The following is a 26299-nucleotide window of genomic DNA, read 5'->3' on the forward strand; positions in this document are numbered from 1 at the left end:
ATGATTGTCCATTTTGAAATCTTTGGCTACTTCTAATTATTTTTCCTAATCTAAATAAGTGGCAATTTCACAAATGTCTGCACCAAGTTATCAAAGGCCTTTCATACTGCAGCATGCAATTGTTTGTTATTGCTATTGCTCATGAATACACAAAATACTTACTACCTAATAATTTACTCCAGATTTATCTGTGGTACATGAAACTTGCCCATCCAACAGGCTATTTCAAAATCAGTTCTCCAGAGTAGAGGTTTTATTCAATAAATATGTCTATTCTGGTCAGTTCAGTTTGGTTGTGATGAAGCCTTTGCAGGTTCTGGGCACTGGGAATTTACATAGCAGGTTGTCTTGAAAGGTACATTTCATGTCTTTGCGCAAATGAAAGGGACAGCTCTGATTTAAAGCACTGTTGTAAAGCAAGAACTACAAAAGTCAGACTTCTAAATAGAAAGCATTAACTCCTGAGTTGATTCCTATTCTCCTTAATAAGTTGTGACAAATGGAAATTTGTCCTGTCGTTTAATTGGGCTTAATTTTAATATAGGAATTTAAATCCCTTTGTGTTGTAGTCACTTGAAAATGAATGCTACAGCTTCATGCCAGGAAAATATCAAGTAAAAATATACTTCAGTGTCTGCATGGGGTAAGTAAGTAAGCACCTCAAAGCTTTCCACATGTTATAGGTGATTATCAGGTCATTTAAGTTGACAGTTGACAAGTTGTTTAAGTAATATAAACAATTGATACCCCCATCTTCAACTGCAATTCTCTCTGCATCTATTCACAGCCATTGCAATTATACCTTCAAGTTCTGAAAGCAAAACTTGTCCAGTTTTGCTGTGACCTGAAGGGGTGTAGATTGCTTGGCAGGGATCTGTTTGATAACCTGTGTTTATTTGCGATTGAAATCTTTCAATTTAATTTTTGACTGGCAGAAAGTGTTTGCTGGTAGCAATGATCCCAGGCTGTAGTCCCTCTTTGACAGGTAGTAAATGAATTGGTGCTATGCCTGTTGAGCATCTAGTCTGTATTTCCAACATTTTCTGTCTTTATTTCACATTTCCGGCTTGCATGAGCATCCATTCTTGTATAAAATTTCTCAATCAGGGGTGCTTAGTCTAACCGATGTATTATTTTTGAGAACTGCTAGAGCCTTACTGGCCTAGATTGAATAGAGATTAAATAGATTGAAGTGAGACTATTAGTGTGCGTTGTTATTAAAGAGTAAATTGAACAAAAATGTCTGGTGACCTTACATGCACAGCGAAATGTGAAAATCAGGAAGTTGCCCTGCTTCTCCAGAAGCATCACAATAACTATCTTGCCAAGGGACTCAGCTTTGAAAGATAAACAGCGGTGGGACATTAGGGTACTTTGTTGTTAAACATGCTAGGAAAGGTTATGGCTTGCCTGTTCAAGTGTAAGTAAATGTTTATTGGAGTGAAAAGACTTAATTATTACCAGACAGCCACGATAGCACTGAAAATTTATCTTCTCATTCCTTCAAACTTTAATTATTGAAGAATTTTTAAAAAAGTTAAAATAGGATTTTAAAATTTTGTCTCATCACTCAATTGCGTCTTCCTTTCTCTCATTTGCATTTTATTAACTATACAAACTTACGCTTCCTGTTTCAGACTCTGCATGGCTCGGTAAAGTTTCCTCAATCTGATTAGTTAAGGGGAGATGCAGTTTCTTTTCCTATTATCACAGGTCCCACATCCCCTCCAGAGGGTCCTGTGCTATGTTAGATTCCTAATCACCACACGTTGCAGTGCAAATTTTTCTTGTCATTTGATCAGGCTTCATTTTAATATTGATGGGATTTTATAACTTCCTTGCATTATCGTCGCTTGAATTCAGATACCGCAACTTCATTGTAGAAAAATATTTGCTGTCATCTTGTGCCCCTGCATGGAGATATTCTTTCATCCGCCACTGACTGCAAAATCAAGGCCATTATCTTGGGATGTGCTGCTTGCTCTTGATTCTATTCAATTCTACGGCATAAACTTGTTTTTTCGTAATAGCAAGATAAATGAGTGATCTGCCAGAGTGAGATTTATTAGTTATTTGCCAAGGGTCAAAAGTTTGTCGTGATAACCCATACTATTTCCAGTACGTTGCTTGTCACTAAAAGGGTTTACTGTTCATCTTACAGCCTGCTATCCCAGGTTGCTTTTCACACGCCCCATGAACTGAAATGTGAGCTTAGATGCAGGCTATTGTGCTGGATAGGAATAAATTAATCTGGAGAACATGCAAATCATATCGTAAGTAGTAGTAATGCTCAGAAATAACAAATAAAACATTATCTGTCAACAAATCTAGACCACTTTTTAGTTTGCACAAAGGTGTAATGTGACCTGTTCTGTTGTCTTTATTGATAGGAGACATAGTAAACATCTTATTTGTGTATTCTCTAGTAAACAGTTTTCGGTGGTTAGTGTTAAAGTTCCCTCTAAGCTGTGTGGCTGAGCAGCAAACCAGGTCTCACACATGTTGGTTCCTTTAAAATTAGCTTAGGAGTGCAGCCATGCAAAGGAATTTAAAGGACCACGCACTTAAATCACACTGTGGAAGAAAATTAGAGGGAACGTTTATCGGTGCTCATAATGTCTAACAATCTATAATCCATCTTGTAGCACCATAGACTTTAATGTCAATTTTTTCTCATTATAATGTCTACATTTATGAAATTTGCCTTTGTAGACTTGTCACACTTTCATTATACTCGCAACAGCAGCAACACTGTGGGGAATCTGTTTTGTCTCCCAACTCCTTAACCTATACTGTAAGAAAAACTCCTGCTCCAACCAATCTACTTCTTTTGCTTTCCAAATTGTTGTGAATTTTGCTATTTATAAATTAAAATCCAGTTAATGCATTTTAAAAAAAAATCAGAAGATGTAATCCTAAAAGAAGAACTGAATCACTTCTGTGCTCTGGTCCTCTGCCAGCAGTTCAGGAAAGCAGCTCACCACCACCTTCTCAAGGACAATTAGGGATGGACTGGCCTAGCCAGCGATGCCTACACCCCATGAGCAAATATAAAAAATACTTGTTCCTTGCTTCATTTTAGGACTAATATGCCTGGCCTTCATTCCCCTCTCCTTGTGCTACGCCACAGAATGTTGACTAGTGGCAAATAATTAAGGCAGAATTTTGTGGATGCCCTGGTCATCTTATTGAAACTACATTCAAGTTATTTACGTAAAAAAAAACTTGAATTGCAGTAGTATTGATTTTTTTTTTTGTAAAGAATGACTACAATAATAAAGTTCCTACTGGCACCTGAATGCTTTTACTGTAATAGTGTTTGCTTTGTGACAGCACATTTTTTTAATGCTTGGCTGAGGGAGACCAGAATTTCATTAAAATTGATGGCATGCAGCAAGTTCTAAAGATGTGATTTTCCATGAAATATATTTTTAAATTTAGTATGGAAAATGCTGGAAATATTCAGCATGGCAAATCTGTAGAGAGAGAAAGACAGTTAATGTTTCAGGTCGATGTACTTGCTTTCCAAGTTGCTGTGTATTTTGCTACTTAAAAATTGAAATCTGTTCTGATGAAAGGTCACTCATTCTCTATTCTCTCTCCACAGTTGTTGTATTTCCAGCATTTTCTATTTTTATTTCAAATTTTCAGTATATCTGCAGTATTTGTGCTGTGATGTATTTTTAAATTGTTGATTCATATTCATGATGTCTGCCTTCATAAAAGCTTGTTGATTTTTTTTATAGATAGGTCATTTCTATTTTCTCTCCCTTTTAAGGAAGCTACCCTCTGGTACTACTACTTTATCTACTGGTATAGTAAATTGAATGATAATACTTTGCACATTTCCTGTTTCTTTGGAAAGAAGAAAAAGTGCAAAAACTTTTGTCCATTTATAGAGATTCAAATGCAGTTGCCATGAAAAGATTGCTTTATACTGGGCTGTATTTTTTTGAGCTTGTCCAAAATACCTGCTGGGAGGAAATACTGCTCGGGTTTGAATTCTTCAGTAAGGAAATATAACCCTCTGAAAAATGTTGCTATGAGACCAGCCATGACCACATCTGTGTGGTTGCTAGATTGCTGAAATATGACCTTCTGCAGGCAACCTAGAATCGGCAATATATTTTAAACATTTTTTTTACCTTGGCCACGTCACTATACTCAATTGTAGTGTTTCCTTAATTTAAAATTGTGGGTTTTGTGCTGTAACTACTTCTCTTGACATGCACATTTCAATACAAACATACAAATTATACATACATACTATCGATGTCTTCAGAATTTACTTTCCTACCTAACTTTGTGTCATCAGCAGATTTAGCAACCATTCCTTCGGTCCCTTCATCCCTTCATTTACATAAATTGTAAAAATGTGAGGCCCCAGCACTGATCCTTGTGGCACACCACTTGTCACATCCTGCCAACCAGAAAAAGACCCATTTATGCTAACTCTGCTTCCTGTTAGCTAGCCAATCTTCTTCCATGCTAATACTAATATTTATAATAGTTTGATTGCACGAATATCTAAAATGAATATACATTCTAATTTTAGTTGAACTGGTTAATTTGCTTGATCGAACAGTAAACTTTAAAGGAGGTAATTTAAGTCTGTAGTCTTTTCACACAGGATTGTAAGAGTAATTTTCGTGAATAAAACTAGTTATACTTATTCTTAACTGACTCTTGAAACACAATTCAAGCATTTATAATTAGTCAATGCAAAGATTGGAGTGTAATTAGTACTGTTGAATTTATGAGTGAATTGTACTTGGGAAGTGTCACATCAAAAACTCCAAGGACGTTTTGGAAACATGAGTTGGTCATTCCTAATGACAAAACAGAATGTTTAGTTTTCCTGCAGAGGACAGTGGTAGGAACATGCATAATGTTTTCTATATTTTACTGTTGTCCAATTTCCTTGATTAAATAATTTTGTTCAGATCTTCTGAACCAGAGCAGGAGGTGGTGTGTGTGACAACCCAGTTTGACTATTAACTGATTCCACCCCCCCGCCACTCCTTTTTCCTGGCATAACAGTGCCTGCCTGTTAGTGCAGCTGAAACTGAGGCAATGGTCTTGATTTTTACAGGGTGGTTGGGGGAGGGTGCAGTGGTGGGGTGCAGGATTGGTGTATGGGAGACTGGATCACGGGCTGGGCAAGTGGAGGGCCTGATCCTAGTGGCAGAGCTTCACCTTTATGGGCTTCTTCACCTGCGATCAGGCTCCCAGCAGGACTGGCCTGGTAGGGAAACATCATTGCTCTCCTGCTCAGGCTTTCAACTAAAATTGCAAATCAATCCCTGATGATGTCATTATACCTAATCTCCATGTTTAAAGTAGAACCCCATTTCCTTCCTTCCTCAGAAGACCAGGTTAAGATCAAGATGTGGAAAGGTCCCTGAGTCAGAGGAGTTAATTACTGATCATAGTCTAACTGCCCTTCTACCTGGTTTCTATAAGTTGGCAATTAAACTCTGGGCCATTATGTGTAAAATAAATGGCATTAGTGTCTTAACCTAATATTCTATTACACAGAGCAAATTATTTTGTTTACTTTTTGAACCTTTTCTGTTCGATAATATTACCAAAATATTTCAGTTTTGAATTGCACCCTTATCCCCTGCCGTGACTATGCTCAAATTATTCTTTTTCTTTGGGATTATTGTGCTAAGACATCTACATACATTTGCTTTAGCCTTCCTTATAGAACGAGCACTGTTGTAAACAATAACAATTCATTTCAAGGGAAATACATGGGTTATATGTGTTTTGGGACTGTCTTTTTAAGGTAAAATGAAGGTAGTCGTGTGGCCTTATCTGAAGTCTGCCTGACAGCAAGCCTGGGTGGTTTGATTGCTAGAGATGAAACGGGGCCCAGATTGCTTTACTGGGAAGATGATGCGAGTTGTTTACACTTGAGGACGATAGCAGCAGCCTGTCTGCTTACAGACTGAGAGCTTCCAAAATCCCAGAAAAGTGTTAAGAATATTGAGTTGAAAATAGTTGTGCTTCAAATTGTCTATTTACTGGCAAGATAGGGTCTTGAGGATAGCTAATTAGCATTTCTACCTACATACAAGCATATGTTTCATATTGTCAGGGAGATGGGCTTTGAGAGGGGAAGAGTTTAAGATATCCTTGAAACATAAGGTTAGTCTGCCAGATCATGGAGAGAGAGAGCACCTAGGGGCCAAAAATTTGTGATTCACCATGCCAGAAAGCAGGTAGGAAATTGCACTCAGATTGGACAGATCAAATTTGGGAGGAGTTATAACAAGGCTGGAAGATTTGCCTACCTTTAGCAGGAGGTAGAAGCCTCCAGGAAAACTTGAACCATGAAAGACAGTTCTGGAGTTAAAAGTTTCCAGGCCGCGATTGGAAGAGATCGGAAGTAACCTTAAGGAGCTAAGAGTCACTTTTGACTGGCTACAGGAGAATTGAATGTCTACTTAAAGGACAGTGTAAATATATCTGAAGTGTATTTTTGGCTGTCCTAAAAGAAAAAGGAATTCTTGTTTTGTTTTAGGTTGTTCATGACTCCTTCCCCTTGGTAACAACCACAGTAATTTGAACTGAAATATTACGAATTTGCCTTTTGTATTTAAGTTGAACTTGTATTAGAGAAAAATGTAGCACAAAACTGCTGCTCTTTTTCTTATATGGTTGTACATTTGTGGTGGATCAAACATCTCCTTTTGCTGAAAGGCAAAGCAATGTGATTTATTTTGCTCTCTGCAGCAGTATTGTAACACCAGATGGCTGATAATTCCTCGCGATATCTTTATTTCTTTAAAGTTAAGCACTAATTTTCATTTAAGATTTAAATCTTTGCTTTTAATGTACAAAATATGCAGTTAACGAATAGAACAAATGTCAAATCAGTATTGTTAAAATAGCCACCAAGACGAATAACTCTCAATTCAAACTTCAAGTTTACAGCTGATAGACAAGATTTCACATTTTAAGATTTTACTATAGGAAAAGACTAAAGCAATTTTGACTTCATACTTTTTATAGGTAATTTATGCTTTAAAGCACAAAACAGAAATGAACAAAACTGCAACTAGTCCATGATTCGTAGCTCCTGAGGCTTTACTTCCAATCTTTTTTCCTATCCCAGCCTGGAAACTTTAAACTCTAGAACTGTCTTTTACAGTGCAAGTTATCTTGGAGACTTCTACCTCCAGCTAAAGCTAGGCAAATCTTCCAGCTTCATTTCAACTCCTCACAAATTTGGCCTTTGCGATCTGAGCGTTCCTGCATGGTGAACCACAAAGTTTTGGCCTCTAATTGCTCTTTCTCCCGGACCTGGCAGACTAAACTTGTCGGTGAGTTTCAGGGATATCCTAGAAACACTTCCCTTCTCAAAATCCATCTCCCTGGCAGTGTGAATCACATGGACTTTGTATGTAGGTAGAAATGCTGATTAGTTACCCTTGAGACTCTATCTTGGCAGTAAATGAACAATTTGAAAGCTCAGTCTGTTAGCACACAGGCTGCTGCCATTGTCTCCAGTGTAAACATCTTGTGCCTTCTTTCTAGAGATCTCACTATCAAACCACCCAGGCTTGCTGTCAGGCAGACATCAGATAAGGTCATATGACTCCCTTTGTTTTATCTTTAAATTAAACAGTTCCAAAGCACAACAATCATATAAAGGTCAAAAATTAAACAATAACTTTTCATTTTTAGTATGGTTTCCTGGGAGTACGCTGGCTCGAGCTCAACTCTGGAGCTGTTTGAAATTGTATTGTTCACGGTGTCCTGTGAGTGTTCAGCTGGAGTGAAGAGGCCACTAGATCAATTGAGCATTGTGGGGAATCCTGCTCAAGGGTCTTCATATCAGCTTGAAGATTAACCTTTTGTTTAAAGAAAAGAATCAAAGAAATTTCAGGCAAAGATGTTATGATATTCTATAAGAAGTGGGGAAAGGAGAACTTTGCATTCCTCTCAGATGTGGCGTGATTCCATTGACTGCCTTTGAGGATCAGTTGCAATTTTTCCTGAAGCAATCTGTATCTGGACATTTTTTTCATTTGTAGCTTTGTTTCAAAATTAATACAGTAGCCAACCCCATTTCTTACCCAACTCCAGCATGAATAGTGTACTGTCTTTATTTATGCAGGTCAGCATTATGCAAGCTGCTCCAGCTTGAACAGTGCCTTTCATTGGTTTGAACATAGCTGCAGTGTTTCAAGCATCTGGCTCCTAAAGCGCCTTTTGCATTTGAGTGCACACTTGTTTTTAAATTTAAGAATTTGTTTTGTGCATTTTTCCTGATTCTTATGATCCCCGTAGAGCCCAATCAACTTTATAAAGGTATTTGAATTCCCAATGACTCACTTAAGAGAATTGCACAACAAGATTTCACATTTTAAAACTTGTACTGTAACAAACTTCAGGCAACATTGCCTAAACATACTTAGTAGTCAAGTAATATTCCAAAGTACAGCAAAGATGAACCTTATTATTGTCTTAATGTGGCCAATAACCCCATCCTGCCCTATATACATTAAAAGTATGATCTCCACAGGATTGCATCCTTTATAGGGAACAGCCCACAGTTACTCCCAGATTCCAATGGATTACTTCTCTCCATTTCGCTGAGTAATAACATTCCATGACTATTGAAGGTCATTTCCCTTAGTTTCCAGAGAATTCCTGAACCAACTGTCAGCAGTAAGGCCCACTCCATTTTTTCATTCTCCCAGCCTAACCAGTGTGAATCTTCCCCTTAAATCACAGTGGGCTCCTTTTCTTCAACCGTTGGACCAACTTTTCCCAGCATCCTGCCTGGTAGCTAACAGAAAACAGCCTTTTCCCTCTGCAGATCGCAGGAACTGCTATTCTGTCTGTCTGTCCCTCTGTGTGTTCCTCCTCAAAGTCTCTGAGACAAAGTCTGTAAGAACAAGAGTATCTGCTTCTGCTTTGATTTTTGGGTGTTAACCCTGGTATATGCAATCAGTAGCACATGGCCTGCTCCCCTGATCTCCAAGGTAACCAAGCCACACAGGCTTGATGGGCAGAACTTGTAGCAGATCACATGATGCTTCATCACTTTATTTTACCTTGAATTAAAAACAGTCCAAACATATAGTCATTTGGTAGTACAGAACTGGAGTATTGGTCAAGGCATTGCCCTGAGGAATGAGTTAGCAAATGGCTGTCACTTTGTTACTTACACATGATAGCTATATGCTGACTCATTCCTCAGGGCAACGCCTTGGCCTATCAGGGTCAAGCTGCCTGGTTTAAATTTCAAACAATGATTGGCAGTTAACTGTCAGTTACCATTACTGGTGCATTCTCCATGGCAACACCTACCAATCAGCACTGTCTTCACATACAGTATAAATTGTTGTTTTCCACCTTATATTGGTATTCTTGCGAGTGTCCTGATGAGTGCAAGATGAAAGGCTTTGACACGTCTCTCTTTTCAGCCATACTCAAGTCCAAACATAATTAACTTAAACCCTCGCGTTTGTAACAACTCTGCTGCATTTTATTTTCAGCATTTCAGCCCATCCCTAAATCATTAAAAAGGTGCATCCAATAATACGTCTGTTTTAGATTTAACAGTTCACCATTTTTCAGCCTGAGATCCTCTGCCTTCAGCTTTTTCATAGTTCTCTCATTTTACTCTTTATCATCTGTGGCTACCTCATTTCTACATTTCTTGGTTATAATTCATAGATCGCCATTGGTGATGCTCATGGCCCTTTTCCTGTAATGATTGTGCTTCTATTCAAATCAAATTAGTAACAATACCGTAGAGGAGGAATTCCTGGAGTGTATACGGGATGGTTTTCTGGACCAATACATTGAGGATCCAACGAGAGGACAGGCCATCCTCGACTGGGTATTGTGTAATGAGAAAGGAATAATTGGCAATCTAGTTGTGCGAGACCCCTTGGGGATGAGCGACCATAATATGATAGAATTCTTCATCAAGATGGAGAGTGACGTAATTGATTCTGAGACTTGAGTCCTGAATCGTAATAAAGGAAACTACGATGGTATGAGGCGCGAGTTGTCTAAGATGGATTGGGAAATCTTACAAGGAGATGATGGCAGATAGGCAATGGCAAACATTCAAAGAGCGCATGGGCGAACTACAACAATTGTTTATTCCTGTCTGGCGCAAAAGTAAAACAGGAAAAGTGGCCAAACCATGGCTTACAAGGGAAATTAAAGATATTATTAGATGCAAGGAAGAGGCATACAAATTGACCAGAAAAAACAACAGACCTGAGGATTGGGAGCAGTTGAGAATTCAGCAAAGGAGGACCAAGGGATTGATTAAGAAGGGGAAAATGGAGTACGAGAGTAAGCTTGCAGGGAACATAAAAACTGACTGTAAAAGCTTCTATAGGTATGTGAAGAGAAAAAGATTGGTGAAGACAAATGTAGGTCCCTTACAGTCAGAAACAGGGGAATTTATAATGGGGAGCAAAGAAATGGCTGACCAACTAAATAATACTTTGGTTCTGTCTTCACAAAGGAGGACACTAATAACATCCCAGAAATGTTGGGGAACACAGGGTTTAGTGAGAGAGAGGAACTGAAAGAAATCAGTATTAGTAGGGAAATTGTGTTGGTGTTGGGGAAATTGATGGGATTGAAGGCCGATAAATCCCTGGGGCCTGATAATCTACACCCCAGAGTACTTAAGGAAGTGGCCCTAGAAATAGTGGATGCATTGGTGGTCATCTTCCAAGATTCTATAGACTCTGAAACAGTTCCTACAGATTGGAGGGTAGCTAATGTAACCTCACTATTTAAAAAGGGAGGCAGAAAGAAAACAGGGAATTATAGACCGGTCAGCTTGACGTCGGTAGTGGTGAAAATTTTGAGTCCTTTATAAAAGATTTAATAGCTGAGCACATGGAAAACAGTGGCAGAATCAGACAGAGTCAGCATGGATTTATGAAAGGGAAATCATGCTTGACAAATCTACTGGAATTTTTCGAGGATGTAACTAGTAGAGTTGATGGGGATGTGGATGAGGTTTATTTGGACTTTCAGAAGGCTTTCAACAAAGTCCCACATAAGAGATTGGCGTGTAAAATTAAAGTGCATGGGATTGGGGGTAGTGTATTGAGATGGATAGAAAACTGATTGGCAGACAGGAAACAAAGAGTAGGAATAAATGGGTCTTTTTCCGAATGGCAGGCAGTGACTAGTGGGGTACTGCAGGGGTCAGTGCTGGGACCCCAGTTATTCACAATATATATTAATGATTTCAATGAGAGAATTAAATGTAATATCTCCAAATTTGTAGATGACGCAAAGCTGGGTGAGAGGGTGAGCTGTGAGGAGGATGCAGAGATGCTTCAATGTGATTTGGACAAGCTGAGTGAGTGGGCAAATGCATGGCAGATGCAGAATAATATGCATAAATGTGAGGTTATCCATTTTGGTAGCAAAAACAGGAAGGCAGATTATTATCTGAATGGCTATGAATTGAGAGAGGGGAATGTGCAATGAGACCTGGGTGTCCTTGTACACCAGTCACTGAAGGTCAGCATGCAGGTGCAGCAGGCGGTAAAGAAGGCAGATAGTATGTTGGCCTTCATAGCCAGAGGATTTGATTCCAGGAACAGGGATGTCTTGCTGCAATTGTGCAGGGCCTTGGTGAGACCACACTCGGAATATTGTGTGCAGTTTTGGTCTCCTTAGCTGAGGAAGGATAGACTTGCTATAGAGGGAATGCAGCGAAGGTTTACGCGATTGATTCCTGGGATGGAGGGACTGACATATGAGGAGAGATTGAGTCGATTAGGATTATATTCTCTGGAGTTCAGAAGAATGAGGTTGGGATTTCATAGAAACCTATAAATTTCTAACAAGACTAGACAGGTTAGATGCAGGAAGGATGTTCCTGACGGTGGGCCAGTCCAGAACCAGGGGGGACAGTCTGAGGATATAGGGTAGAACATTTAGGACTGAGATGAGGAGAAATTTCTTCACCCAGAGAGTGGTGAGCCTGTGGAATTCGTTACCACGGAAAGTAGTTGAGACCCCAAACATTGTATGCTTTCAAGAAGAACTTAGATCTAGCTCTGGGGGCTCGAAAGGGATCAAAAGGTATGAGGAGAAAGCAGGAGCAGGCTATTGAGTTGGATGATCAGCCATGATCATAATGAATGGCGGAGCAGGCTCGAAGGGCCAAATGGCCTACTCCTGCTCCTAGTTTCTATTCTGCAATGCATTATGTCCATATTTCTGCTTCTGTAATGATCTTTCTTTCTATGGTTGGTGCCATATTTCGTTCTGTCCAATGTTGCTATATTTCCTGTAATATTGGGGTGGTTGGAGTAAGCTCGCTTCTACCAAATGTGATACATACATGCATTGCTTTTTATCTGTCATCCATTAGAGACTGTGAGATGCCCTTGTGCACCATTTATATATCTATCTGCGATATAGTGTGCTGCCTCCATCTATCTGTGACCTGTTTGCATTTGCTGCTACTTCTAATCTGTTTCTCCCTTTTGTGTATTCAGCCCTCCTCCTGCAACACTCCCCACCCAAACCCATCTGTTTTTTTTTCTTTTTTTGTTTGTGTGCAGATATTATTTCTTGTCTATGTCCCCAAATTCTGCATACATAGTGACATCGCTAGAATTTGCAGCTGATGTTTGCAGTGTGTGACATCTGTCTCGTTGTTTGCCAAGAGTCTGGAACCAAATGGATGGATAGAACAAAAATTTGGTGGCTGGCTTGGCCAAAGATCTGTTTGTCTCAATCACCTATTCACTGACCTATCACTTTTGCTCTCTGCCTTTTCTCCACTTATATTTTTGCATTTTATGCCCTAGAGCTGCATCTACATTTTGACTTCTGTCTAGGATAGTGTCAAATATTTATAGCCATGGCAACTAAGTGAAAAGCAAGGTAAATGGAGACCAGCAAGACTTGTTAATTTAAAGCCCTCATTACTTATAACAACATAAATCAAACCTTTGCAGTAAATTCAAAAATAAAATGCAAACTGACCCAGGCAACTTATCACAGTGCCATCAGTGGTGGGAGACTGAATGGCAGGTTTTAGTGCTAATTATTAAACAGAAATGAGTATTACTGTTACATTTTAAATGCGCCTCTAAGTATTGCAAAAACATCACTAAATTGTGATAGCACAATGTGTGTGGAAGGGATATACTCAAAGTACTGAATAGATACCTTGGATCATAGAATAATACACACAGAAGGAGGCCACTTAGTCCATGCACAGGCTATTTGAAGGAGTTATCTAATTTAGCCCCGCTCCTCTGTTCTTTCCCCTTAACCCAGCAGTTTTTTTCCTCTATTCAAGTATTTACCTAATTCCCATTTGAAAGTTACTAATGAATCTCCTTTGACCATCCTTTCAGGCAATGCATTCCAGATCACATTTCGCTGCATAACATTTTTTTCCTAATGTCACCTCTGGTTCTTTGCCAATCGCCTTAAATCTGTATTTTCTGGTTATTGACCCTTTTGTCATTGGAACCATTATTTACTCAATGTCTCTAGCAACTTCTCCCTTAACCTTCTGTACTCCAAGGAGAACATTCCAGTTTCTCTATTCTCTGCAAGTAACTGAAGCCTTTATTCCTGATGCCATACTAGCAAATCTCTTCTGCACTCTCTTTAAGGCCTTGACTTAGCATTGTGCCCTGAATTGGCAACAATTCTCCAACTGCAGCCTAACTGGTGTTTTATAAAGGTCTAACATAATTTCCTTGCTTTTATACTCTGTTACAGTATCCTCATAAAACATTAAGAAGCAAAAGAGTAACTACTGCATTCCACTCTATTTTGATCAGTATCAGTGATTTGGAAATTCCAAAGTTTGCTGAGAAATTGGAACATCCATTTGTGAATTTTTTTTCTTGGTTTATTTATGGAATATGACACTACCTGGATATTTCCCTTTGTTCTACTTATGGATTCTTGGGTGTCTTTGATTTTATTAATGTATCCAAGTCAAATTATTTGTAGCTCAATTGAGCAAAGGCATTTAATGTGGCCTTTAAAGATTTTTGTGTTAATGTGTATCAGGGCATCAAGACATGGATAAGTACTGTAATAAACCCAGAAACAACTAAGTTAAAAGATGTGTTTGACAGCACATCACTTCCTTCAGATTTGCGCAGAAGTGTCAGTTCTACTTAATGTGCTTGAACCTCAATCTTCTGACACAGGTGAAATGCTACAATCTAGTCAAAGCTAATCGAATAAAATGACTTCATCTGAGCTTGTTGTTGCTTTTATCCAGGTGGGGAAAAGATTTTTGTTGTTTCATCAGGAAAGATATCGGGCAATTATTAGATTTGTAGTTAACAGAAATCCTTTTCAGTACAAAATGCTTTCATTCTTAATGCTTGAGCAGGTATCTAAGTTTTTCTGAGTTTTACCTGAACAATATGTTTTGATTCTATATGTATTTGATGTAACGGATTCCTTGGTGCTTTATCTCCACAGTTCTGATTACACAGTGGGATATACATCAAAGGTGTTTTTTAAATTATTTGTTCATGAAATGTGGGTGTCGCTGGCTAGGCCAGTATTTGTTGTCCATCCCTAATTGCCCTTGAGGTGGTGGTGGTAAGCCACCTTTTTTTTGAACTGCTGCAGTCTATGTGGTGTTGGTACATCCACATTGCTGTTAGAAAGGGAATTCCAGGGTTTTAACCTAGTGGCAGTGAAGGAGTGGCGCTGTAGGCTTTGGGGACTCGGGAGGTGAATTCACTGCAGAATTCCCAGCATCTGTCCTGTAGCCACTGTAATTTGTATGGCTGGTCCAGTTCAATTTCTGGTTAGTGGTAACTGTCAGGATGTTTTGTTTCAAGTATCAAACATGTACATACATTGCATCTTGGAAGGGAGTTCCAGGATGTTTCCCTAGCGACCATGAAAGAACAATGCTATGGAACCAAGTTGTGATGGTGTGGCTTGGAGGGGAACCAGGTGGTCATGTTCCAATGCAGCTGTTGCCCTTGTCCTTCTGGATGGTAGAGGTTATGGATTTGGAAGGTGCTGTCAAAGGAACCTTGGTCAGTTACTGCAGTGCATCTTGTAGGTGGTACTCTGCTGCCACTGTGCGTCAGTGGTGGAGGGAGTGAAGTTTCAAGTTAGTGAATTGGTGCTGATCAAGTGGGCTGTTTTGCCCTGGATGGTATCAAGCTTCTCAAGTGTTGTTGGATCTGCACTCATTCAGGCAAGTGGAGTGTATTCCGTTCCACTCCTGGTTTGTGCTTTGTAGATGGTGGACAGGCTTTTGGGAGTTGAGATGAGTTGCTCAGTGCAGAATTCCCAGCATCTGACCTCTTGTAGCCACTGTATTTGTATGGCTGTGCCTGATACCGAGAGGTTATCAAAGACAAAAATAAAGCAGCTCTATAACGGTATCTTTGCATGAATGCGCAATGTTTCCATTTTTTCTCTTTGTTCTGACATATTTATGTCTTCCTATTGTTTTCTCCTCTTTTGTGTTTCCCCATCTTCTCAGAAGACATTTGTTCTAGGTGCAGTTCCACAGGTGGCAACAGACTTCTGATGCCTCCTTCAAATGGTCAGTCTTCACTTTTGAGCTTAAGATAGCATGTGAAGATAGTGTGTCACCACTAAGCCTAACCCAACATCCACATGTGAACACTTTTTTTCAGCAATCACTGGAAGAAGCAGAAAACCCAGGTTTTTCTATCTCTGTTCATAGCCCAGCAGAGTTGGTTGAGAGATAATTGCTCACACACTAGGAATTGAACCTGAGAGAAATAGTTCACATGGGTTAATAAAATACCAAGCAGTCTCCATCAGGTTATTGAGTCAAAATTAATGGCAGCCTCCTTGTGATTCAAACCTTGGGCTCTAAGTTACCTCTGGAATGAAATTCAGGTAATCTTTTAACAAACTTTGTGTGTCTTGAATTTGGGAATTTAAATTAAGCCTCAAACAAGACTTCATAGTGAGTAGCAAACAGATTTGCAGCCAAACCAATTGACTTTGAATACACTTAACATATTTAAATCAGTTGGATAAATATCTGATTTGAGGGTAGAGGGTATCGAATACTACTTATAACTTGATTCCTGAACTTTTGAAACATTGGAACTGCTACACCAAAGAAGGTAAATGGTAATAAATGAAAAATGTATGAGAGGTTGGATGGGTGTTCTGGAGTTTACCTTCATTTAACTTTTTGATTAGGCATGTTAAGTAGAAACACAGTAAACTTTCAGGACAGTACAGTTTCACCTAGCTTGATGACTTATACTATAGTGTACCCATTGCTGGTTTTGACATGCCCTTTTACATTTTTCATTGAACCAGAATTGATGTCTCGGTTTGATGGTAATCGAGTGAGGGATGCACTGAACCAAGAGGTGATGATATACAATTCTGCTCCTGATTGTGCTCAATGCTTCAATGATGCCAAATTTCAGGCTGCTAGCTGTGTCCTTAGTCGGTCCCACTAAGTAAGAAGGTATGAAGCCAAAAAGTGCCCCTTTTTGAATGTACTATCACTTGGCTGAATCAGAAAGCAGATGAACTTCAGTCAGATGTGCACCACAAAGACTGGAAGAGGATTTAAGATGCCTGAGATCTGTCCCCAGGCCTCAGTCTGTTAGTTCATCACCAATCATCAATGCTGATGGGTCAATACTGCTCACAGAAAAAGTCCAAATTCTCGAAAGGGCAGAGCACTTTAACCACCTCCTCAATCACCTTCATTCATCAGTAAAAAAGCAAACAACAGGCTGCCACAGGTTGCCATCGATGGTGTCTTGATCCTTCCATACTGTTAGAAACAATGAACACAAACAATGAACACAATCAAACTCTTGCCTAGCAATATGACTTCAGGATTTGATGCAAACGCAGCTGAGGTTTACAAGGTTGGAGGTCAATGCTTGGTCAAGAAGTTCATAGAACCCTTTCAGTTTATGTGGGAGCAAGGAATCATTCTGCAAGAATACAAAGATGCTTCCATTGTCCATGTGTACAAGGAGAAAGGAGCTCGCCAATCTTGTGACACTCTATTGCCAGAAAATTTTTTGCCAGGATCCTTCTGAACTGTTTAGTACAACATCTCAACCAAGATCTGCCGCTGGAGAGTCAGTGCGGTTTCGGAAAAGGCCAATGAACACTGATAGTGTTTGCAGTTAGACAGTTTCAGAAGGAATACCAAGAACAGAACATGGACCTCACACCATGTTTGCTGACCTGACTAAGGTCCTTGACACAATCAGCGGTGACTGCCTTTGGAAGGTGGTGGAAAAATTTGGCTGCCCTGAGAAATTCACCACAATGGTTTGACAGTTCCAGGATAGCGCGCCTACGCATGTGTCCTAGATGATGGTGAGTCTTCTGACCCATTCTAGGCCACTAGTGGAATTAAACAGGGCTGTATGCTAGTGCAGCCCTCTTCATGTTTTTCTTTGTCATGCTCGCTGATGCCTTCTATAATGGTGATCCTGGCATCACCGGATATTGTGAGGATGGGAAGCTGCTCAATTTAAGATGACTCCAGGCAAAGGCTAAGGTCTCCAGAGACATACTTCACGATTCCCTGTTTGCCAATGACTGTGCACTAGCTGCCCGTTCAGAGCTGATAAGCAATGCAAAGTAGCATGGACTTGTTCTGCAATGCATGCTACAACTTAGGGCTTTTCTGGTGGTTTTAAGTCCAATCTTGAGCTCAAGGTTTCAGTCCATGACCAGAACCTGTCAGCAGTAGATACGTTCACCAATCTTGGCAGCATTGAGTCTTGAGCTATTGATGACAAAACGCATGCAAGAATTGCCAAAATAAGTGTAACCTTTGGCAAACTTTGAATATCAGTCTGGGAATGAAGAGGAGTAAGTCTGCCTACCAAACTAAAAGTCTATAGAGCAATAGTCCTGCCCAGCCTGCTTTTATGCATGTGAGGCTTGGCCTGTGTCCTTGCATCATGCTAAGAAGCTCAATCACTTTAAGCTGCCTTTGGAAGCTTCTGAAGATCAGATGGCAGGATAGATTGAGAAACTGAGGTGCTGACTCAAGCTGGCATGCCAAGCTTCCACACTGTATTGAGACCATCACAACTGAGTTGGGCTGGTCATGTAGCCAGAATGCTGACACTTGCTTACCAAAGCAAATCTTCTATGTAGAACTCAAATCTGGGGTGCATCCTCGTGGTGGTCAAAGTGCTACAGTGATACTCTGAAGGCTTCACTTCAGAGTTTTGTTGTTGAATTCAAGTCCTGGGAGAAGCTCGCCGATGATTGCTGCACCTGATGCAATCAAACAACCAGTGCAGCCTCCTTCAATAGCAAGTGCATAAGAGTCAGAGAAAAAACACAAGGAGAGGAAATCCCGAGACTGAAACTCATCCAAAACTCAGTTGTCTGCGATATCCTGTTCTATTTGCAGCAGAACTTTCCATGCACAGATTGGTCTTAGCAGTTACCTACATACTGAGAGGAACCCTACCAACATACCAGATGGTGAACATGATCATCTTTTGACTTGAAGGATGAGCAAGGAGGGACCATAAAATAATATTTTTAGGTGTTTTAATATTTCGAACTTATGTAGACTAACTTGAGATATTGGAACTATTCAATTTTGTAAATACCTGATGCGCATTTTCTAAGCTAGTGTTTGGAAGACTACCTCAAGAATTTTTGTACCAAACCCAAAAAAATGCAACAAAATTTTCCATTACATTTTAGTATTCTAAATTAGGACATCCCATGCGATTTACAATATGTACTCAATTGAGATTGTAGAATTCCTGGTTCTTACAGCTGGAAAAATAATGGCAGGACTCTTTTATTGCAACTTTGGATACTCCATTTAAACACAAGTTATAACATGTGCAGTTAAATTTTAGGCTTTCTGTTTCAGGAAATTTATGATTTTGAGGAGAAGGTCTTTGAATTATGCATGCACTATTGAACCTTCAGACAAAATTTGATTTCAACAGTTCAAAGTGAAATAATGATCTTAATGCAACAAATTCAAGGAGCAATACATGTTATCTTTCACTGCCACCATAACATGAGTGTACCTGTAAAACCAGTTTTACATGTTTTAATATAATGGCATGTTATTGAGGGCGGTGAACGTTTTGTTTGCAAACTACCATCTGTTCAAGACCACAACTACATAACCTGTAGGATTAGTATGCAAATTGCCCTTGGTAACCACAATTTCCCCAAATTCTGATCTGGTTCATGTTCTTCTACAGCCATCTAAAATTTATTAGAAGCTATCTTCACCAATAATCCTTCCGCATCACTAGGGTGAGCAAGTCTTTGGCTTAATGGTAGCACTCCTGCATCGGAGTCATAAGGTACTGGATTGAACTCTCTTCCATAAAAACCTGATGAGACTAAGATCTGGATTAGTATCCAGTCTTTCTGTCTGCCCCATCATTTTATGGTATCTCACAACCTATACAATCTTCCTGCCATATAGGGCTACAATCCTATGAGCTGGTTTAAAGATGGTTACGGCTGTGAAAGAAGCATTAAGGTCTTGGCCTGTCAAGCTGTTAATGAGCCTGCAACTCTTTCTAATGCAGTATTCATTCCCTAAGGTAAGAGTGTGAAAATATGAGAACAACTTCACTAGGGTGCCAAGCCTCTTTTAAGATTCACAGTTTGTGTGAAGGAAATACCTACAGAGTATACTACAGGCAAATATATCAATTTATTAGACCATCTTGTTAAGTGCAGTTGAGATTTATTTTGATCTTGTCATTCTGTATGGAAGGCCCATATGCTTTTTTTCTGCTTATTCCTTGGGAGCAGGCTTTAGACTGACAACTTACAAAAAAGCTTAATACCAAATTTAATTTTCAAAATGATCGACATAAAAGAGTTGCATTTTGCACTTGTTGGAACAATGGGATTATTAGGATTCTATTTGGGAAGGAAACTAAAACAATGCAAATCAAGTTATAGTATAATACTTTAGTGCAAAAATGCTCCCCTAGTTTCACTTGGCAATAGTTCACGTGGAAGTATTCTGCAAGCTGCTTCCTTAATTTCAGGACTTGACATTAACTTTAGGGACACTTTCATCACAAGTAATCCAAAGCTGTTTTTTTTTTAAAGTCAAATTTAATAAATATGTGATTATGGTAAATTTGTACAGTAAACTGGTTGTAATGCATGCTTTCTCCTTCAGGGTTAGGAAAAGAGAGGGCAGCAATTTAAGCCGAATAATACAGGGAAGACTGGCAAAGAGATAATGAGACTAGAATGAGAATCAACATAAAAGGAAACCTAAAAATATTCTTCTGCATGTAAATACTAAGCGGGTAATAAGAGGTGGGGTGGGGCCTTTTGGGGACAAAGAAGGTTAAAGATGCTTACAGAGACAGGGTAAGGCTAGAATACTTTTGAGTACTTTGTATTGATGTTTACTGAGGAAGTGCACGCTGACAAAAATCGATAGAAGTGGAGATGGTAGAGGTAATAGATGAGGTAAAAATTGGTAGGATATACTGGAAAGCCTGGCTGTACTTTGAGTGGATAAGGTCTGGATGGTTTACATCTCCGGTTCATAAAGGAAGTGGGCATGGAGTTGATGGAAAGGATTTCATAAACTTCTGATCTTCCCTAGATACTGGGGAGGTGCCAGAGGATTGGAGTGTGGCAAATATGACACCCTTATTCAAAGGGTGAAAGGACATTCCTAATAACTATAAGCCAATCAGTTTAATGTCAGTGGTGGGGTAAGGTTTTAGAAACAATAATCAGAGGGGGAAAAAAACAAGCACTTGGAGAGGATGAATTGATTGAGAGCCAGCACAGCTTTTATAAAAGGTAAATTGTGTTTCACTAATTTAATTGAATTTTTGATGAAGTAACTTAGAGGGTTGAAGGGGATGCAGTGGATGTTGTCTGTCCATGTAGATTCTAAGAAGGTGTTGATGAAATAACACACAAAAGGCTGGTTAACAAAAATTGAAGTTCATGAAATAATTGGTTCACTATCAGCTTGGGGAAAAATGGCTTAAGGATACAAAACAGCAGGTTGTCATGAATGGTTGTTTCTCAGCCTGGAGAATAGTAGACAGTAGTGTTTCCCAAGGGTCAGTGCTAGGACCACTACTTTTATGACTTGGATGTTGGGATACAGATTAAAATTTCAAAATTTGCCCCTGATATCAAACTTGGCAAACAGGAGAGATGATAACATTGACTGCAGCAGGACGTAATTGGCTGGCAAAATGGTTAGACAAATAACAGATGGCATTTAATAGAGGAGTGAGAGATGATGCATGTTGGTATAAGGTTTAGGGAAGGCACTATTTACTTAATGACAGTTCTAAAGAGTGTGCAGGAACACAGCTACCTGGGGGTTCATGTGCATAGATCTCAAAATTCCTAAATTCTCTGAAGTAATGCAAGTGCAGATTATCTCCTATTGGAAGTTACAAAGGGTAGAGAAAGAAACCCAGTCACATTTATTTGCCTAGAGAATGTTAGTTTGGGCTGACCCAGAGAGCACTCAGCTATTCTGTTTATTTCTTCTATATTGTGGGAGTGTGGGGTCACCTATTTCTCTCTGCCAGCATGGCACAGGTCCATAGTTAGGGCAAAACAATTTTTTTGGAGTGAAAGAATGAGGATTATAAAGCCCAGTACTAATTCTGCAGTAATTTTAGCAATTTTATCACCACTTCGTTTATCTTTGTTTATTCTCACCTTTGGGTATGAGGAAATCATTTTTTTTACAATAATTAAACATTAATCCACAATTAGTGTTATGCCTTTATTGAAGAGGAGGGGTGACACTGCATTCACATTTTATAGTGAGCTGATTGAGGAAAGGACTGTTCACAATTTAAGGCTTGTACAATAAATGGAGGGATAGTGACACCTAAAGGGTGGAAATATGTATAGCAGATGTGACACTGCTTATTAAATAAAATAAGTGAACTAACTTACATAATTGTGTTTAAAAATTATAACAATTGAAAATCAGTGTGGCAAATGCAGTTCTAATTTTTAATATGGTGATGTACAGCAATTCAATATTGCTCATGAAGATATATTAAAATGAAAAAAACTTAATATGTAGCAGCTTTTGTAGCCATCAGATGTTACAAAGTACTTTCCAACCAATCAAGTCCTTTTGAAGCATAGTCACTGTAGGAAATACAGCAAACTCTCATAAATAATAATGTGATTATGATCAGATGAATGCCATCGGCTGAAAATGGTGTGGGGGCAACCTTGTCAAAAACTGTGGATGGGTTGAGAATAATGAGGGATCATTTACTGTGGTCACAGTTGCCTAACATGTTATTTGTGACTTTGAATATGTTTGAGTTAATGCAAGTATATACAGAGGTACTATAACGTCATTTTTCTTGTTTACAGGAGATGACTTTTCCATTATACAGCAAGAAATCTATATGGTAAAGGAGTGTAAGCATGCCAACATTGTGGCCTACTTTGGAAGCTATCTAAGGTGAAAAAGGGAAATGTACATTTTATATTTTAAAGGAATTTTCATTATATATGTTTTACTTAACCAAGTAAAGTTGTTACAAGTTTTTAGTTCAGGGCTACTGAATACTGAAATCCATCGGCCAGTTAAATTCTTCATGATGTTTCTTAAGCAATGGAAAGTTTTCATGTGCTGTTAATATACCAGTCCATTCAACACACAGCACTCCCTTCAAATGAATACACTTCATCCAGCTGAGTTCATTTAGGAGCAACAATGCAGCTTCAGGCTTTAAAGTGGAAGACCAAGCTGGCCTTGATTGGTATTTCACTGTTCCAAAGTCTCTCATACAGTGCTACCATATCTTTGCTTTGTATGGGCCCCAAGAAAACTATTGGAACTAATTTCATGGGCGTGGGGTTGCGTGGATTCTGTGGGATTCTTTTTGAATTATTATCTGGTCGGGACTTTACCACTGTAAAATTTAAAAAATGGGAAATATGCAAAGTATCTCCAAAAAGAAAACAAAATTGTGAAGGACAAAGAAATAAAAATAGAAAGAGCAATTTGAAAATAAACAGCAAATCTAACAACTTTGAGTGAAAATACTTACTGTAGCACAAATAATATACCAAATCTGAAAATCATTCACTTTTTCCTGCCCTATTCATCCCAATTTTTTTGTCAAATATTTGCACCTTTATGATCTTTAAATTCTTTCACTTCTAAGGTGCCATTCTACTACCCATAGGGGTAGGCAAATGATTCAATGTCAAGGTATTCTTTTCCTTCCCTTTTGGTTACCCTCTGGTTGAAATTCATTTTGCATGCACTCACTTTCTCCTCTTCTCAAACCAGCTGACGGAAACTCACTATGGACCAAATTTGACATAGCCAGTCAATACTTCAAGGCATCACTGAATTGTTAGGTCATAAATGTGATTAACCAAGAGTTTACCACAAATAAATAAATGGATGTTGACTGGTTGGCTCATACATTTCATGGCCTTATTTTCTGTAAACTCAATCCCTAATGTGTAGTCTATAGGGAGAAATAATTTTTGCAAATATAATGACAATTTTAAAGTTTTTTCTACTAATTTAATAGTGCTGATTCAGTAAGAAGGTGCACAGCGATGCATGAGGTAGCAATGTGCAAAATTACCAATATACTATATTAACCATGAAAATATTCATAAAATCCAGGTCATATATTCCCTAGGCTTGAATTGCAACCCTATATTTAGAGGGCATAGAAACGTGGAAAGTATTCAAAAGGAATTGACTAGCAAAATCATTAATGTAACCAAAATATATATAAAATATATATATTATTTATATACAATCTTTGTTTTTCTTTTGTTCTCCAATTCTGAGTGGTTTGTAAAGAATTTAACAGTGGGAATGACACCATTATCTGCTCAAGATTGATTCTTGCACGTGTTGTGCCTTGCACGAAATTTAATATTTAAAATGGTCGGCAATTATATTGAAAAACAATTCTTAATGCAACTGTTTCTGAGCATTTGATTAAATGCACTAGCGATATCTAAAATACTTTGCAAATTTTGCCTGTACATGAAGTATAGTGACAAACTTTACCTTTTAAAACCCTATCCTTTTTAGTTGTATAATTGGTTCTTGAACAGTCTGCAAGATACTTGACTGTGGTTAGATTTAATTTTGCTGCTGAATAAGATCATGGCTGATCATCTCATGTTTCGCACCTAACCCCGATAACCTTTGATTCCCTTGCCTAACATGAATCTGTCTGCTTCTGCCTTAAAAAATATTCAATGGCGCCGCCTCCGCTACCTTCTGAGGCAGAGTTCCAAATCGCATAACCCTCAGAGAAAAAATTTCTCCTCATTTGTCCTAAAAGGGCAACCCCTAATTTTAAAACAGTGCCCCCTAGTTCTGGATTCATCCATAAGAAGGAAAATCTTTTCGATGTCTACCATGTCAAGGCCATTCAGGATCTTGTATACCTCAATCAAGTCACCCATCACTCTTCTAAACTCCAGTGGAAACAAGCCCATCCTGTCCAACTTTTCCTCATTAGACAGCCCAATCATTCCTAGTGTCAATCTAGTAAACCTCCTTTGAACTGCCTCCATTGCATTTACATCCCTCCTTAAATAAGGAGATCAAAACTGCACACACTATTTGAGGTACTATCTCACCAATGCCATGTATAACTGAAGCATGCCATCCTTACTTTTTTTGTTCAATCCTTCTTGTAATAAAGGATAGCATTCCATTAGCCTCCTTTAATTACTTGTTGTACCTGCATACTAACTTTTTGTGACTCATGTACTAGAACATCTAGATCCTTTTGCACCTCAGAATTATGCAGCTGTTCTCCATTTAAGTAATACCCTGCTTTTTTCATCTTTTTTCATCTCCAATGGCTCAGCAGTATCCTGTAATTATGTTTTGCATTATAATTAGCTAAACAATGCACTGTAAATGAGAATCTGCATTGCACCGTAGCTGCAAATTTTATGAATAAAAGCATGGTTATATTAGATTCATAATCAAAATTAAAAAACCACAATTTGTTTTTGAGACTATTAAAATAAGATTGTATAATTGGGAGAACAATAATCATCCCATTTATGTTTGGTTTTTTTCAGTTCTAAATAAATACAAGTAGACTGTTATAACAATGTATTGTTCTCAGAAATTAATTTTTTTTCAAGAATGAATCAAAGGAAGGAAATTTTCCCCTCAAGAGTATTGATTAGATTCTGAGAATCCATGCCCAAGTACCTCCAACTCTCCACAGGTGGGAAAATGGCACGTATTGTAGGCAGTCAGTAAAGTTATGTTTACAACTGAAACATTTAAATATTTGATGGGTATGTTGCCATGGAATTTGTAAAAATCGGCTGAGGAAAATGCATAGAAACTGACAGCCACGTTTAAAAAGTCTCCAAGTTAATCCATTGAGAAATGCACACAGGTAGAATTTCCATTATGGAGATCTATTTGCCCATTATGGAGTTCACACACTCTGAGACAAGGCATACCAGGGTTTTCTGAGCCCAAATGCATGTCTTTAGCAATCAAATGCCTGAAGGGGTATTGCTAGAAATTATCCAGCTGAAATTATCCAGGCTATCGGAACAGAACACTAGGTTTTGAGTGTTTGTCCAGTCTCTGTCATTCATAATGTAACTGCACATAAGCAGAATTATATTTGAAATTGATTAAATATTTCTCTGTTACATTGGCCATTGACTGCAATGAATGTTAGGGGGATGATGTGTACATCTTGTTTCCTGTAGGGTTTATCATTTTCTGTGCTCATTTAAATCATAAAGGTAAAATCCTGATCACAAACTGCAACTTTAATCTAGAAAGTACTGCTACGCTATATTCATTTTATACAGTTCTCTGCTAGGTAGTTTTTGCAGTGAAGTACATTCTCCCTGAACAACACAATTTAGGGCTGCAGTAAGATGGTTCTTTTCCTGTCTGTGATTTTTGCACGTCTGGAAGTGAAAATCCTTAAAATAAAAGGAAGGGAATGGTTCTTCCTCAGATTTTTTTTTACTTCAATTAATGGCACCCTTTCAAGATAAATATCTTTGCCTGAGCTTGCTCCAGATTTTGAACATAGTGTATTGTCATAGGGAAGTGATTAAGGGGACAGGGCAGAGGAACGAGTCTTGGGAAATATCTTTTTCACACGTACAAATATGCTCTAATTGTGCTATAGACTTCAATGAATCTGAGAGGGACAAAAAGCTTTCTCATTATTTGCTTAAAGCTTACTAGGAAAGTTCACAGCTGAATCCTGCACTGTCAGCAATTGTCACCTTTGGGGCAAACAGCAAATAAAACGACTTTTGC

At 38.6% G+C, this 26299-nt stretch overlaps 1 protein-coding gene across 6 annotated transcripts in view; it reads left to right on the top strand.

Moving 5' to 3' along the window:
* Window positions 1–26299, top strand: part of map4k5 (mitogen-activated protein kinase kinase kinase kinase 5) — a 149685-nt gene that overhangs the window by 23796 nt on the left and 99590 nt on the right. For 5 of the 6 annotated variants that reach the window (XM_041214459.1, XM_041214460.1, XM_041214464.1 and 2 more), the window contains one exon: window positions 22372–22462. In XM_041214459.1, coding sequence (XP_041070393.1) covers window positions 22372–22462 — 91 coding nt within the window. Of the gene's footprint in view, window positions 1–621; window positions 644–22371; window positions 22463–26299 lie in introns of those variants that run through there. The other variant, XM_041214462.1, reaches the window with a different exon arrangement.

This window comes from Carcharodon carcharias, chromosome 20 (genome assembly GCF_017639515.1).
Source record: "Carcharodon carcharias isolate sCarCar2 chromosome 20, sCarCar2.pri, whole genome shotgun sequence".
Lineage (NCBI taxonomy): Eukaryota > Metazoa > Chordata > Chondrichthyes > Lamniformes > Lamnidae > Carcharodon > Carcharodon carcharias.